This window comes from Chlamydotis macqueenii, chromosome 3, assembly GCF_036417535.1.
Source record: "Chlamydotis macqueenii isolate bChlMac1 chromosome 3, bChlMac1.mat, whole genome shotgun sequence".
NCBI classification, from domain to species: Eukaryota; Metazoa; Chordata; class Aves; order Otidiformes; family Otididae; genus Chlamydotis; species Chlamydotis macqueenii.
Window position 1 is genome coordinate 74,882,434 of NC_141558.1, and position 17,963 is coordinate 74,900,396.

Sequence of the window (17,963 nt, forward strand, 5' to 3'; positions counted from 1 at the left end):
TAATGCCACCACCAGGGCACAGTTCTGGTGATGCATCAGGCACGGTGGAACCATGGGGTAACACCGCTCCTGCCCAGTGCAGTACCTGTCCTGCACACACATCAGACAGTGCTGCTGCTCAGAGCAGTCACCCAGAAGCCGCTTCTTGCCTACAGACCAAGACATACACTGCAGTGGCTGAGGGGAAAGCAATCCTCAGAGTAGATGTGATTCACGCTTACCCTGGACGGTTGCTCCTCACCTCAGCCTGTGCCGGTCCGCGTCAAGGTCACACACACTAAGATCACACACCTAATCAGGCTTTGCAGGGATTATGCTGAGCCATTACTGAGGAGTCACCTACGCCAGAAGAACGGTGCCATACGAAAGCAACACCAGCATATAATTGAAATAATTTATTTACCACTAGAGCACCACAAAAACAGACATACAATGTGTTAAAATACAGAGTAATCGATCACCAAAGTACAACACAGCTGTCCTTTAAGTTCCTTTTTTTTTCCTCCTTTAAACCATGCCAACCATACAATTGTATTGATGCTAAACACATAAAAAATGCAGTCCTACCCCACCCAGCTAAGTGCTAAGATTCCCCCTCAGTCCCAGGCAAGCCCCTGGGTCTGATCTTTCAAGGTGCTGAACATTTCCCCCCAGTTCTCAGGGACTTTGCTCAGACAGTGGCAATTACCTCATCACGATAAGGCCCCTGGCACAGTCCTTGAGCTGTTGCAGACCCATCTAAACATCATTCAAGGGGGATTTACATCAGACCTGAGCGGTGCTTAGGACTCACATTGACCCACTCTGTAGAGGGTAACTTCACCTGTGGATTCTGCACATTGTAGGATCAGGCCTAACATCCTTGGAAATGAAAGGTAAATACATGCCTAATAAACAAACACAAAAAATATTTGTAGGAGCTTTGCAATAGAGTATTTCAGATACTATCAGTGCATTTTGAGGAAAAAAAAAAGTAAAAAGAAAAGTATTCAATCTTGGGGTAATGACTTACAGAAGTAAGGTTTTACATTGAAATTTAGAGTATAATTCCAAACCCGAACTGAAATTTTCAGCTGCGTCCAGCGCATCGTGAGTATATTTGGACAACCATGCTATCTCCTATTCCACTTTTTCAAAGCTTCAAAACTGGTTTTGAGCTGCATTCCCATACCAGAGAATTGCAAAAATGTTTTAAAGTTTTTAAATGTGTTCACCCTTGTCTCCTTTCCTGTCCAACAAATATACAGTTCTCATACTGAACCTGATAAAACTAATTTTGCTGCCATATACAACAAAATCCAGAGTATTTACTACCCTGAGGAGTTTCACTGAGTTCAGTGCATCTTCTCACTGGAGTAAGTCTGGCTCAAGCAAGTGTTAGCAGGACAGATTTTTCTGTCATGATGTGAGTTCATCTCAACTCACACCATAAATCAGAAATCTAACATACCTCCTCCTCTGCGCTGAGTCAACGGGTGGGATTAGATCATCTGTGGGGCTACGTTTCCATCTAGGCAATAAGCACAGGCTCTACTGAAGTCGCGAGGAGCGGCATGCGCAAGCCACTGTGGTACTTCAGTTTTGCATCAGCGTTCTGCTGAAGCCAAAGAAATTGCACTTCTTAAAACTCAAGCTGACAGCATCAAGCTCAGGAGCATCCTCCCGACACCGCTCTGGTCAATGACAGAAAACATCCTTCTCATCCAAGTAGTATGTTTCTAACACAGTTTTCCAGCTTTGCTGTGCAAAACCATTCATCACGTGAAATGAACTGAATGCGCCGCCTTCATAATTTTTTTGCTAATTTAGGTTGGGGTTTTTTTTCAAATGAGGAGTATGTGTTTTGGTTTGTTTTTTTTTTTTTACTCCCTCTACAATATTTAAATATGTGTTTCAACAACAAATCCTAGGAACCCATGTTCCTTTTTCCTTTTTCTGAAAGCAGTTTTATTGTGAATTCAATTGGAAAAATAAAGGCAAACTCACAAAAATCAAGGGTCTGATCCTGCTAATCCTTACACACACACCTATAGCCTAAAGGGGCCTGCTGTGCCACTGCAGAAGTTCAAGGCAAACCTCTGTTACCTGCAGTAGGAGCAGGATCGGTCCCACAGACTAACTGCGGGGGCAAGTCCCCGCTGTGTGCAAGGCCGACGCATGGCCTCTGACCACAAACCGATCCTGCTCACACCCCGCTTCAGGGCATCACCGCAGCAGACGATTCCTACCAGCCTTCTGCACAGTGGTGAATGTCATTCTCTGCAACGGTTTGCCTCGCCTCAGCCAGGCTGGGACACCTCTTTTTGGAACATCTCACTCCCTGCCCATCTGTTTGAATGTCTATAGCCGAAAGGGAATAAAAAGGGTCTAGGAATTCGAACCGCATCGCGATTCAAGCGTTACAAATGAGGATGACTGAGGAGGGAGGGGAGAAGGGGGGCGGAGAGATCATTTTAATCCATCTCTTTTATAAAACAGAAAAACAAATGGAGTCAGGTAGCTTATGTCATAATGATGAACAATATACAAAGCACATGTATAGCAATTATTATAAAACATGTATTTGTAGTGCAAGTCAAAATATAGGGACTCTACTCATACTGGCCAGCTAGAGGGAAACACATGATTCTGAGTGATCAAAAAGAGCCCCAAATTCAAATTCAAACTCATGAGAGCTGACAGTATTACAGAGTACAAAAATATGGTGAAAATTTACACATTACACATAAAGTACTTAATTTTTTAATAGTTTACAAATAGAGATCTACAGATATGTTTCCAATTAAGCTGGCTTTTACTACCCACCTATTGTAATACTCTAGGTATGGTTACATATACCAAAAGAACAAAAAAAATCCCATAGCATAGCTATACAGCAACATATTAAGGTCTGAAGATTAGACCAGTACATGTTAAATATTTCACTGGTTTACTAAACTGACATTTAAAATCATTTACAGTAAAAAAAAAAAAAAAAAAATCTTATAGACTTGTCTTTGAGACAGAAACAGAGTGTCCTTTATTAGTAAATTATTCAGTATTTAAAACAAGGGTTTGAGACCTTACAAGAAGCCTCTCTAGGCAGCTGGCATGAAAAATAAGGTATTTTAAAGGCAGAGTTTCTCAATAAAGTAATAACTGATTTCTATTTTAATCGAACTAAACTAACCATCACTTTTCTGATTCTTTTGAGCTTGTGTTCCTTTAGGGTTTATATATATTTCTGGCAGCTTATTTGGTCTCCGCTTTGTCCACATTGGCTGGTTTTCTTTTTTCCAATGGCGATACGGAAATGTTCATTTGATAGTTTTTACACACAAATAAATAATGCACCGTTAACTCTACAACTAAGAGGAATGGGTAGGATGCCTATTACGTAACAATACAGAGAGATCAAGTCAGGCACGGGACAGATACAGCAACTCCACTTCATGGGATTTTCCTGTTTTTTTCCTTTCACATAATAACACTAACAAATTTCTTCCAGTGTTTATTTTTTAAAAGGTTTTTTTTCTTTGCTTCTTGTCTATCTCACACTATGTTAAGGTGAAATGTAGGATAAAGGCCTTCAATGTTTTGCTTCAGATGCCAGTTTAAAAAAAAACAAAACAAACTTTCGAACAGTTCAGACTAGTACCGTTTTTTTTTTCCTTCTTTTTTTTTTTTTTTTTTTTTTTTTTTTTTTTAACACTGATGAACCGGGGTTTTCAGTTTTTTTTTCTTTCCTTCTCATTCTCTCTTTCTTTTTTAACTTGGTTATGTTTTTTTAATACCCACACGTCATGCTGTTTCAGGGGTATTCTTTAGCTGCACTTGCAAGACTTTACGATCATGTTGGACAGCTGTTCAATTTTGGGTGTTTTGCCAATGTAGTAGAGGATGGTGAGAGGTTCCAAATCCTGGGACACGCAGCATGGAGACGCAGAAGCTTCTGGATTTATGGTGTTATACAAGCTCAGTACCTAGAAGGAGAAAGGAAAAAATGAGAGATTAAGTCAGCTACCTCTGCCTTCCTGCCACTGCAGAGCAAATTCCTTTCTGCATCGCTTCTTCCCACAGCGCCTGAGAGAAAACCCACTGAAAGCAGTGCAAAGATTCCTGGATTTTACTATTTTTTTATGCTTCTCCAGTTCAATCTGGTGTCACAATCTGCCTGAGTTTCCTAAGGTTTTACCAATACGATCTTAAACCTCAAAAGAGGCACATGCCTGGAGACTGCCTTTAAAACACAGCCTTCTGAATCAACACGCACACTGTATTGATATGGAAAGAAGAAATGGAAAGGTTTTTATCTGTGTCTTCAGATTGCCATTTGCTGTTACAGGATTTTGGCTTTACAAGTGTGCTAAAGGGAGAAGAGAGCCCTTCAGTGCCTAAGCACCCCTCTGTCTTCCTCTCTGTTTATGTTTTAGTAAGTCCATTCACACCACCCTGCAAGCACTACGACGCAAGCTGCAGCTGCTCCTGTTGAGAACCAGTGGCGGTGAAGTTAGGAGTGCTGGTGCTTTATGCCACATTGGATTCATACGCATGGTTCTCTGCAAGGGAAGTATGTAGGGTTACCCGCTGATGATGCATAGGTATTTCTGAGGATGCCATTAATGTCTTAGCCAAACACCAAGTGACCTTTTCCTAGAACTTCAACACAACATTTGCAGCTTTGAGAGACAGAAGATCTGTTCAGGACAGCAACACTAACTACTTTATTAAGCAACTTCTAACTCCTCGGGCAACTATCCAAACCACGTATTTGTGACCATGACAGTTATTCTTCCTCTTTCCTTTAAAAACAAGTGCTGCTCCAAACTGGGTACACTACTACTCCACACCAGCATGAAAACATACTTACCTTATTTATACCTCTGTCTGCTGACATTGCTAATAGTACAATGGCACAGCCAGTGACAGCCACACTGAGGTCTGTAAGTTCAGGAAGAACACGCTATCGTGGCTTTACAGACCAAAGGGAAAACAAACTGTCCCTTGGAAACAGAAAGTTCTCTCTGCTGGCTGATGTTGATCTGGTATTTTAAGGGAGGCTTGAAAAAAGGGAGACATCATTCTTTGTATGGACCTGAGGGTGAAATTCTTACTTTATGACAACTGCAATGCAAATATCTGCCTCTTGCGCTTACTGTCTAGACATCCTTATTGACAGTTGAGTAAAATAAGCGCTTCACAGCAGAATACTACTCATCCTAAGGCAGTTGGCTAAAATACCACACCTAATCTCTAAAATAAAAAATCCCATCTCAGATGATTACTGGTACTTTGGCATCCCAGACACAAGGTTCCTCCTTCTCATATAAATATTCAAATTACAAGAATGAATATATCTTTTGAAGTAAAAGAAGTACAAGTATCAGTATGTTTTCATTAAATTCAGTATGGTAGCATATCAGTAACAATGAAAAAAAAAATGGCAGGTCATAAAAGTAGGTGATGATCAGACGGTACGACCCAGCTCTTTTATTACTCTAATAGTGCCTCCCTCAGCGCCTTTGCTGACCAAACTCATTGTGCCATCTTCCACTCATGCTCAGTAATGAAAGGTCCCTTCCCAGGCAGCATCCCAAAGCTACACCATGCTCATACTCACAAAGAGCATTCAATCCATTCATCCGTCTGTCATATTGATGAACACATTAAAAAAAAGATCTCTGAGCCAATACATTCCTACTGCTTCAACACTACCTTGAGGTGATGTGCAAGTCCCTCTACAGGGCTGCATTTCATCATTTGTAGTTACTGAGATAATAAATACCAGCTTTGGGAACTGGTGCTGATGTCAGTCCTAGAAACATATTTCACCCTGCAGTTATAAAATACAAGCTGAAAATTAGCAGAATCACTACTTACTCTGCTGTGCTGAGTATCTGAGCTCCACAAATACGGGCAGGCTCCTGCACAGAAATTAGCATGATATCCTTTAGGTTCATGAATCCATTTCCAGCCAAGATCCCTCTTGAAGTCAATATAAAGTGGACGCAGACAGCAATTATCCTGCACATTCCTAGGAAATAAAATACAGACAAACACATTGGTCATAACAAAAACAACACAGGAAACAAAAATAATCCAGTTGCTTCCCTGAATGATGCTTTAGAGGCAGGTAAGCCCGAGTCCCAAAAATTCACAACCAAATCACATCAATAGTAGGCTATACTGTAACTGAAATCAGATGCTTAGACGTGGCAGGACTTGCTTATACAGACAGAGCTTATACAGACAGGACTATTAAGTATTTTTCTCCAGGTCCTACTGAGTGGCCTCTCTGAGTAGGTGAGCACAGTGGAGGGGATAATTTGGCTGTAATTGTGGGACTGACACGTTTGGGAAATCATCCCAGATGAAGCTCAGCCTCTGCTTTCTAAGGCCACAATCTTCCTCATCTGCCACTGTCTCTGTGGGACTGGAGACCTCTGAGCAGATACCTGCTGCACAGAGACCCCATGGGTCTATGAAGGAGTCTGCACTCTGTGTAAATGCCAACTGTAAAGAAACATGATAAGCAACTGCATTACACCTCACAGGCTGGTACTACTATGTAAATATACTGAATATGGATGCATAGTTACCTAAAACAATAGGCAGCATCTAGAGCGCGCTTCTTCCGCCGACTGGGCTGTTGCGACTCAAGTCTGTAGGAGGGTAATAACATTAGCAGAAGATGTGGGGTCTTCCCACTGTATTTTTTCCTATTGGACTTTAAAGCTTTCACATCACCACTGGAATATGTGTAGTCATCAATACCTTCAAAAAATACATTTTGGTGATAAACATTGTGTTGCTTTTTCTTCACAAATTAAATAAACCATCTCTTAAAAAAATTCTCTCAGAAACCGGGCAATGATGGTGTCAGTTGAGCATATGTACTGGGGAAGTGGGGGCAAATTTCAACCTGAGATATTTACAGTTCTCATGTTACCTATTGTATCAGCCCTCACATATTCATAGCCATTTAATGGCATTTCAGTACATTTAATAGAACTCTTGAAATGAGCAACAGAAAAGACTACTTCAGCCACTGCATCTGCACTGCTTAGTTGCAAATGCTCCAAGCAGCGATGCTTTTGCCACTTCACTTAAGGCAGTATTCCCATCTTTTAACAGCTATGTACCTTTTAAAACCTTGCAACACCATTAAAGCTGCTCTGGATACTTCACCTGCATTTCCCACTGCTTACTTCCATCCCATTAGTTTTCTCTGTCACATTCACCTCTTTCTAACGCTTGTAAATTCTCTGTCTCCCACTGCCAGTTTATTTAAAATGGCTATTTTTTTCCTAGAAAGTCACTTACTCTAGCCCCTTCATTTGTATGAGCATGGCAAGGACATTGATAAAAATATTTCTTCTCGAAGTGGCAATCAATGACCTCACACTTTGTATTTTCTCTTGAAACACCAACTGCTTTACTAACTTCTTATCATGGCAATAGCACAGGGAAAACCCTCAAGATATTAGCCTTTCCTAGGAGTCCAAACAGCTCATGTTATGCTTGTTGCTACCAGCCTTTTGAAAATTAACTTCCTGAACCAGATAATACCACCTAAAGAGAAAAAGATACACCTTTCCTTTTGTAACATTTACAATTACAGTGACCAAATATCATACTAACAATTTTTTAAATACACACAATAACTTTGATCATAGGTACAGTACATGTATTTACTCAGAGAAAAAGTTCCAATGCAGTGAAACAATGGTTAGAAAAACTTTATACTTAACAAGGAATATAGCCAAATCCTTGGAAAATAAATGAACCAAATCATGACACACTTCAATAAATGAGAACTGGATAAACAGAATTTAGGTTGGTTCTAATGTAGTCATAGTTTTATATGTACTGGTAGATGATCACTATAGCACAGTCAATCAAATAACATTTCCCTTTCTGAAAATGAAACTTGAATGGCTTAAAAACACAAGGGAGCTTATGTGACCTTGATATATTTACTCTGTATCACCTTGTCTGCTGTCCATAAAAAGCACATATATCCATAACCCTAACTACACACTGTTGCTTATTTTTTAATGCCCACTTAATCCAATCTTTACATTTTTACCAAGCTGTCAGCAAAAAAAAAAAATGCTTTGTGTAATTAATACACAAATATGGCACAATAAATTCTACGTGCCAATGTATATAGAGATAATCAATGTTAATTAATGGAGTTCTGTTGACTTCACCTGTGAATCAGACTTCCACTGCTGGAAGTAGGAGCACACAGACAGGCACACCATTTCTGTTTCCTCAACCCACAACACATTGGCAGTAAATCACTGCAGGACATTTATACAAGTTTGGCACCTGTTGTTCACATCTTCCCAAAGCAACTGATGCCATTGCTCAGAGTAATGTAAAATACTACTGATATGAAAAAAAAAAAAAAAAAAAAAAAGGGAAAAAAAAAAGAGTAGCTGGAGATATTTAGTGTGCCTGAAGAGCTGGAATTATGTGTGCAAGTACTTACAAAGACTGAGACCCCCTACACTTAGTGAGGACAAAGGAAGGTGCTTCTGTAAGCAAAGCAGCCAACTGTTGCCTTACCTATACTTCGGAAATTTGCCACAAGTATTATTTAACACTCCTAACACCCTGCTCACACATGTATCTACTGGAAGCAGCTTACATGCAAGCCAAACACCATCCTAATTCAACTTGCCAGCAGTAGCCTTCTCTACTAAGCCTGAACCTGTTACAGTGCTAGGATGGACAGCAGTCAAAGGGTTTATTTTGAAAACACTCAGCAAGTTTTCTCATGACTGTTGAGCAATGGATGGTCTACTGTGCAAGTCTTCCCTTCATCCAAAACTGTATGTGTATCTGGTATGCATGCTGCAAACTGTAACACAGACATTTAAGAACATCAAAACTGCATGCATGGAAGGAGATGGCTTATTCATGCCATCTTGTTTTAGAACAGTCCAGCTGAGAGAGTTTCACCCTTGTGCCTTCAATACCATTTCTTACCAGCTGAGAATCAAGATTCTCAAATGAGCAAGTTTTCAACCAGCTGAATGGCATTTTAGAGAGGCAATAACAGGTCTTTGTTTCCCTCCTCAATTAGTAAGTACTACAACATTTGAAAAAGTTTTTTTTTCTCTTTTGTTACCTGCAAATCTTGCTTCAAGCTCCTCACTTTTATTTGGGATGATATAATTATTGGAAGGCACAAAGGTGCAGCACGGACAATGTAAGCTTATCTTAAATCCAAGGTTCCTGTCTGAAAAACATAAAAGTAAGTGAAGTTGGTTTTTACACATGGCATGACCCTGAAATACTGCTGAGTTAATGGAGGAGCACTTGGGGCAGGAGTGAAGGCAAAGAGCACTTGTCACCTCTGTGATGGAGCCACTCATGTACAGCCTCAGTGACATCAAAAGACAACCATTCTCCTTCAGCTCTTGTTTTAACTACTTTGCTGTCAATGTAGCGCTGTCCCGGTGATGATAATTCTTTAGATTTTAGAACCTGCGAGGAACAAGAAATATGATTGCCTACAGGTTAATATTTACCTGTTTTTTATTAAAATGGACCACCAATGTTATAAAATAGCAGAAGAAACTATTACAGCTCAAACCTCTAGGCAGCAGATTTACATTCAGGCACATTTTCAGAAAGAATTTTCTTAGGGTGTGTGGGAAGAGGAAGGTGATATACAAACACTAATGAAATCAGCTTATGCACCCAAGCAAAATATGCCATTACATATTCCTTTCTAAGGGAAATCACTGCCCTGAAAACTTCTCCTGTAACACAAGTGGTCAAGACATCACAGTAACCAGAACATCAAAAGAGGCTATTTCACCTTCTTCAGTAACACACTGGTTAGAGCATAACATCAGATGCTAAAGTAAAGCCTGTACACAACGTAGTCCATACACTGAAGATATTATATTGCTGACCCATAACTAATCTGTATGGTACTGCCTTATTAATGCTTCCAGCCTTCCCTCTGACTTCAGGTACTGGTCATATATTAAACAGGAAATAGTTATTGTCCATACAGGTAACCTGGGGTCATGAACCTGGAGCCTGCTGTGAATCTTGGCCACACATGGATTTGTGTAACAGGTGATACTGCTGCCATCCAAACTTCGATGCCAGCTGTATTTGTATTTGTGTCAAAAGTTTCAGCAAAGCCTGCTACTGTGCATGCAATTAAAAAATACCTGTAAAAAAAACAAACCAGCCCCTTCCTTTCAAGACAGAGCACCGCATGCTTAGAATTTCAAGTGCCCACAGTCTTCCTCCTATCTAAACAATTCAGTGAGTGCTTTCCCACATACAAATGTAGCCTGCTATTATTTACCCTAACTCTAGGACAAAAACAATTGGACTTTTGGCTGCTGACAGGTTTCTGGTTTCCCAGTTATTACTATGTTGATAGTTTTGCAACGCAGGAAGCTGGAATGCCATGCAACATTAAGTCAACTCCAATCAAGATACCACACGATAACATCACTTTGTAACTTTTGGCATGCTAGCTGGGTGACTTCGTATCTTGTTTTGGGTTCATCCTCTCTTTACGCATCCAAGTCCATCTCCAAATGAATAACTGACAATGTCTCATTGTTTCCTCCCATTTTCTCAGCCCAGACCAACCTGACATCTAGCAAACGTTGCTGGAATAAAACAATGGTGAAACTGCATAATACATGTAAAGAAAAATATTTCAAAAGAGGTGTGAAATTATGTCATCATGATAAAATTAGGCTTTTCATAATTAAACAGAAAAACAGGCTTGAAAAGGCCAGATTCTGTCCAACATGTAGAGCCTCCCTATTTATTTCAAGGGACCTCTCAAAGGCCAACAGTGCGGCTCCCACAATAACATTTGTCTTATGGGAAGAACAGCAGCATGACAAGATCTTCGTCGTCTTTCTGATCAGCACATTTAGCAAAAAGACATGAGACGTTGGTCCAAGTCCAGGAAACCAACAAATTCCCCTAGTAGGCGATGCTGAGCTCTCCAGTAGAAACTGAGGACACTCAAATTTGAACACTGGGACTCCTTTTTACGAGGCAACCTTCAAACAAAGTGTTTGAACAACTGTTTACAGAGAGTCTGGCAGCAGCAAGGGGACTACCATTGCTCAGAAGTGCCAGAGGGATGAGAGAATCCGTAATCAATGCTGGGAAAGTCCCAGAGAAGTACAAATATAACTTTGCCTTCCCTTTGGTCTTTCTCAGGTCAACTCAAGTGTTTCTGAGGATGTAATGCAGCTGTCATTCTGCAAAGATGTGTTGGGGCGGGGGTGTGTGTGAGGCAAATGGGACAGAAGAACTTGGCTCATTTCTCTTCCTTTCTGCACAGTCATATCTTTCCAAAGACTCCAGAAACTGCATACCTCAGTTTTGGCAGTGATGTAAGGATCTAAAAGTAAGTAATGTGCCAAAAGCAATCTCCTGATGTTAACTATAACTGGTCTTAGACATGTTCTGAAGACTCAGCTGTGCCTGGGCATCCAAAATAAAATGTCTTTATCCCAATCCCATTGCTATCAAAAGGCAAAGCTGAGGTCTGGAAGTGTGTATCTGGCATGAAAGGCATTTATAAAAGTGCAAGAAATCATCACTGCACATGCCCAATGGTACAAAGAACATCCATCCTCAACAAAGAACTGAAAAGTGTTTGCAGGTTTCAAAACTGTAGGACACTGTGGGATAGGACGGACACTGTAGATTAGAAGAGACAGATATTATCCATACTACAGTATCTATGATATCTGCAAATAAGGCTTCTTTCCATCTTGTTAACGCTGCATGTTCAGGAAGAAAATTATAAAGAATGAGCTAAAAAGTCACAAACTAAGTATGACATAATTTCCACAATTGCACAATTGGTGCTGAAGCAAAAGGCTTTTAAGTGTGGTGAGTGCCATACTTAGTGAAATTAGCATGTCTGCTTGAATCTCCTTCTCCTGGGCTGATTAAGTATCTTTATAGCATTAGGGTGATGTATGATCTCAACAGCCTGATTGATTGTAAGCAAGAATGATCTTCTAGCTTCACTATTTCCATTTTTTCCTTCTTTCTCTGTTACATCATTGCAAGCGTGGAAAGCTAACAAATTATAAAATTCTAGGCTGGATCCTCAGAGTCTGTTTTCTCCCATAAAATAACCTGATGAAGGACTCTTCACTTCTTTTCCTACACTGTGTTTTCCATTCATACTGAAGCAATTGCACTCTATATAGTGCTAAACAAAGTGGCCTATTTGTAGGAACCTATCAGAAATTTTTACAGCTACACTGTGTTCATCAAATTAGTCTTCTAGAAATAACTACATGAGATAAGCATTTCAGGTTCTCTCTGCCATTTCCCCTCTTTGGTTTGCTTCTTTGTACTTTGCAGTACATTTCTGGTCCTACCTTCCCCATCAGCAACACACTTTTTTCTTCTAATACACCCTCAAGCCTATATTCCCATTGAAAAACTTCTCTTTCAGTATTTCCTATACTTTCTTTCTACCAGATCAACTAGTTTAGTTGCAAAAAAAAAAAAAAAAAAAAAAAAAAGAAGCCTTTTCTGTGCCTTGCAGCTCTGTGCTTGAAAGCTTGTCTACTTCTTCCAACTATACTGATTAGAAGAGATATTACCTTTACCTATAAACATTGCCTTGCCTATAAACACTGTCTTACCTTCATGCTTAGCCCATCACAACCACATCACACACCGTTATCAGAAATGTTACTGCACAACTTGTATCTGCAGGAGCCAAATGCAGACCTGAAAAGCAGGCAGCCTTTGTGCAAAAGAGTTTCCAGTGCACTAAAAATATTATCAGAAGGGAAAAAAAAAAAAATCAAACCACGGGAGAGAAGGAAGATTGAGTTAAACTTCCCCTTTAATCCTTTCTCATTTCCTTCTGGCACCTTGTCCAGATACTCCCTCTTAAAGAGGCAGAAAGTTTGGTATGTCTATGGGTCATGACCTGGATGGCTAGGGCTTTCGCCGTGGGGCAGTAATGTGCATCACCACCTGCATGTAAAGATGACAGATTCAATCACTTGCATGAGGAGGAGACAAGAGTTTCCACACACACAAACTGATCTCCCTCACTTAGGAGCGACACATTTAAACACCTGCATGCACAAGCAGCTGACGATGCACAACTGCACCCGTGCAGGTGCGAGCACGCACACCTTCACACATGCCTGAGTGACAATTCAAAATCAACAAACTCAAAACTCAGGTTGTGCAAAACCTCTGCATCTTCTGAATAGGGGGATGTTCTTCCAGTATATCTGTTTATTTGGTCTCCCTTTCAACAACGTGATAACGCAACGTTGCCTTTTCTAATAAAGGATTATTTACATATGAATATAATCACATCATGTGTGGATAACCTGAATAAGTAGAAGTGTTACCAAAAGGTTATCCAGCAGACTTCCAGCTCAGTACGCAAGATAATTTTCATTCAGTAGCAATGCTCTAAATTCTAATAACAATTTGGTTTTCTTCACAGGACTCCTCCCTTTCACAGGAAATCAAATAGTTAGCCAAAATGCTTGTCAATCTCTTCTTTACAAAGTATCTTGTACACTTAAGCTCTGCCTTCCAGCTATCTTTCTCTACAAGCACTGCTAACCTTCCCCTCATCAATTTTTTTTCTATTCTGACCCTTCTTAAAAACACCTGGGGAAAAAATTATCTTACAAATACCCATGAAGGATCTCTAGGTACCACAAATATGCTGCTACTGCCAGCAGATCAAGGCAAAACAAACACGTGAATACACAAATAATGCAGTTAATTGCAGGAAAGGGCTCATGAAGCAGCCAGATGCAAACAAAGCATTGCTCTTGCTTACTCAGCTACAAAGGTTTAGGAAGACCAGCTGGGGATCTTAGTGATGACAGCACTCACGTGCCACCCTCATCAGGCCTGCCAGATTTCTGTATTTTATAAATCCCATTGAAATCTAGTCTTCACTGGTTTTGCAAAGGTGTTCTGCTCAGTCTTCAGGGGGAGACCCTCTGCTCTGCTGGCAGGGATGTGTCTGCGCTCCTCCTCGTCCGTTAGAGGAGGCCGGACCATGATGCTATCTTGGAAGCATATCCCAAATCACCATAACCAGGGCATTCAGCAGTGAAAAGCTTTGTTTTGTCAGAAACTGTTTTCAGAAGAATGACAAGTCAATTTCCAGAAAATACTGATCTCTAAATTACTTCTGCCACCTACTATGCTTATTTTTCAGATCAACTGGAGAGCATTAACTGATTTTTTTTTTTTTTTAATTTAAGTTTCAAGTAGCTGAAATCTTCATTAAAATACACAGGATGAAACTTTATTTATATGCACATAGGTTTATACTCTTAAGCAACTATCACACAGTTGTGAGCATAAAAATAAAGACAAAGATTGTCTTAGTCTGTACTTTATAAACTGTAAAGTACACTGAGAACACTATATAGTTCATAATAACAAACAAACCAGAATGTTTGCAAAATTAGCAAAAATATGACTTTTTAACAAATGGGGAATATCAGAGGCTGATATAAGCAGAGCAGGAGCATTTGGCATTCAGTGTAATTATAGTGGTTCAAAAACAACATCAAAAACCCTCCAAAACCCAAGACTGTTAATAGAAATGTAATTATTTTGCTCAAATTTTCCTTTGCCTACTCCCCTTCTCATATATATAGGCAGCTAAAGCAGGGGATAACTGAATGAACATATTAGTGTATGTATTCTAGACAATAACCACTGAGAGCAGACGCCAGAACAGCCTGTCTTCATGACTCATTACACACATAAAAGGAAAAAAAATGACAGAAAGACACAGTGGTTCTTTCAAATAACTAGAGCTCCAGAAGAGCAACTTGCTTAGTTTATTTCAGATTTGATGGTCTGGCCCATAATTACTTCTAGTCTTCTATAGTTACCACAATCAGAGGCAGAAGAATAGGAAAACTAAAATTAAGTATAATTTACAGTGTAATAGTTTTGCCTAATAAATTCATCACCTCCCCAGCAAGCAAACAAACAAACAAACAACTGAATATGGTTCAGCAGTGATGATACACAGGCTATCCATCAATGATCCATCTGCTGCAGCCAAGAAAACCCTAGGCACATATCAGAGACCAAGCTTTAGCAACAACAGGGGCATTTCATAGCTGAGAATTACAGCCACCAACTGTTAGGAAACATTTTTGGTGACTTACAGTTTCTTAAAAGAAGCTGATGAACTTTCAAAACATAATAACAAGATTATATGGCCACTTAAAAATATCTACCCTGTCTGCTGCATTGCCTGGGAACTTGGGATGGTCGCTGCTGTCATCCAGCGTGGATTCTGCAATCACTGAATAGGAGTAAACATGGCATTATCTTGTAAAAACCTGCTATTAATCTGTTTTTCCTCTATTCATTCTGGACTGTCTGATCTCCTCCCTCCAGATGCTGTTGGCTTCCTGATAACTTCCTTCCTTCCCTTCCCTGTCATTTCAGACTCCTGTGATGTTCTTGTGTATTACAACATCTTGGCAGGCTCACTAATCTTTCTCTTACTTATCAGTCATTATCCATGGTTTCCATTGGAACTTCAAGGGCCTTTTAAAATAATGGAAATAACCTGACACTTACTTGTAAGCTCAAAGTAAATAAGCCCAAACAATGAGATCTAGTGGTAAATTATGTGCTAATGCTGGTTAACATCAGAGGAGAGATAAGTTCAGCTATGCACAACATCATGGCTGAAAACTGCCGTCTAGGATAACCTCTTCCGAACTAGAAGAAACATGAAGGGGACTCCAGTCTAACCCTCCACAGCAGAATAAAGAGATTCCCAAGGTCTGCATATGCAGTCGCTTGTGGTTTCCAAATTCTTCCGTACTATTCAGTCTACTGAAAGGTTCACTCACTGCCTTGTTCCAGATTTCAAAGGTCTCCTCAGACAGCTCTCAAGGACTTCATCCAGCCCTTTCTGAAGCTTAAAGGTAAAAAATGACTATGCTAATTCTAAATACTTTCTCACTACCTGGCTGAGTTCAAGGTCTTTGATCCTATCTTGGACACAAGGATAAGCAAACCCTGAATTCTGTTGCAAACCTCTCCAGTTTCTTACTCATCATATGTGGAAACATATGTTGTGAAGTGCAAAGCCCCCATATAGTATCTTTTGCCAAATAACTGGGAATCTACTGGCCATCAAATTCTGAGCTTCTTCTTATCACCACTAGTGCAAGAGACTGACTGCGTAATTTTTCAAAAATTCTCAGTAAGAATTTTCAAGCTTTTCTTGTAACCACTTCTGCAAGAGTAAGTCAGACTCTGCCTCCAGTGCTATGGAGTTAAAAAGGCTTCACAGCCCCCCTGCTTATCAATGGAAGTCTTTCCATTACTTGCAAAGGTCTCTGAATCAGGCTCAAACTGAAGGCAGAATCTTCAGAGAGTAGTATATGAGATGCAGAGTTCCTGCCAAAATACAAAGGTATGGAGTACTTGCCAAAGTTTTTTAAAAAAACCATAGCGCTCTGATCCATCTGCTGAGAACTTGCCAGACACGTTCTTCATGCAAACTTGCAAATAAAAAGAACATATTGCACACATAACCCACCCGCTTTTATATCTGGATGGGCTACAGCTGCAGTAGGATTCTGGTTGCTACTCGCTTAAAGGTAAAAGAAGGTGAAGTGTGAGGAGGGTAAAGAGACGAGCGGCTAAAGCATGTCAAAAAGGGAAGGGAAATCAAGCATGTCACAGAATCACGGTGACTGACTCATTGCATCACCCTGTGGTGAGGGGATGAGCTCCAGGAAGAGAATGAATCTTGAGATGGGATTTCCTCTCCATTTGTTCCCCAAACAGAGCTTTCCTCCTGCCACTGAAGATATGTGTGCAGTGTAAGTTGGGGATACAGTCCTGAGGCCATTCAGTCTGACTTATGCTTAAGCAGGCAGGAAGACTCTGCATTGTATAAGCAATAAACAAGAACAGAGGGTCTGGGGTCCTTCTTCTGGAAGATTTTGAAATATTGAGCGCAATTTCCTGCTGTTTAGGAGATTTTAAGATAGCTCCAAAGAAAGATTTTATATAAAATGAAGCAAAACAAAAAAAATCCTGTAAACTTATCTAGCATTTAGCCTTAACTTGCCAGAGGCACATTATGTTTTATTAAAATATCAACAAAGAGGAGCCAAAGTCAACAAAAACAGAGTGGGTTCTCCTGTATTCTAGCCAAATCCCCTAGATCCTGCAGGGTACTCCTGTGTTCAACTCCTCTTTAAGGACTGGTCTCCCAAGCCCTTTCTCTTCCTCAGTCCTGTCCCTAACAGCCATATCTCATGTTCACACGCATTTTACTGTAACATTTTGGCATGCAACCTTCTTTGCTCTCTGAGTATTTGGACTTACTGCTTCTTCTAAGATGCTGTCTTCTTCTGCAAGTACTCCTCTTTCTTCCTTTCCTCTTGACTGCAGTGTTCCTCATAAGCCACGATTCTCCTCGTGGTTTTCTCTTCCCACCAGCTACAGGCTTCCACCCAAATCACTCCCGTCCTCCTCCATTTTCTTCCACCATCTGTTCTTCTTCATATAGGCTTCTCTCCAACAAAGCTTCACATTGTTTCCTACACCTCCTCAAAACAGCAACATTACCTTCCCCTCTCCAAAGAGCCAGTCTGACGTTCTTCAGCCCAGTAACTACCACACTGCGGTGCTTAGTTAAAACTTGTATGTGTCTCACTGTAACGTGGGCTTGGCCACCTCACCAGACTGCAGCTCAAAGAGCAGGAACTCAAACTTAGTGGCTGGTTTCTGACCCATGTCCTGAATTCCTATGCTGCCCATAATGTATACGCATCGCAAACAGCAACAGATCTGCCAGCTCAGTGTCCCATATTTCTACGCACGGTAGGGTCGAGCTGCGAGTACACGCTGGCTCATGTCAGTAGCTAATGGGGATATATATTATATACTTCAAGTCATCTTCTGCTCTGTTCCTGGCA

General features: G+C 40.4%; 1 protein-coding gene across 1 annotated transcript in view; it reads right to left on the bottom strand.

Moving 5' to 3' along the window:
* Positions 1–380: 380 nt before the first annotated feature.
* Positions 381–17,963, bottom strand: part of TGFB2 (transforming growth factor beta 2) — a 66,702-nt gene continuing 49,119 nt past the window's right edge. Inside the window, exons 3-7 of the mRNA XM_086745227.1 lie at positions 9,345–9,477; positions 9,119–9,229; positions 6,579–6,753; positions 5,860–6,013; positions 381–3,962 (exon numbers count right to left, since the gene is read on the bottom strand). Of these exons, the coding sequence (XP_086601353.1) occupies positions 3,804–3,962; positions 5,860–6,013; positions 6,579–6,753; positions 9,119–9,229; positions 9,345–9,477 (732 nt within the window). The 3' untranslated portion in view covers positions 381–3,803. The remainder of the gene's footprint in view (positions 3,963–5,859; positions 6,014–6,578; positions 6,754–9,118; positions 9,230–9,344; positions 9,478–17,963) is intronic.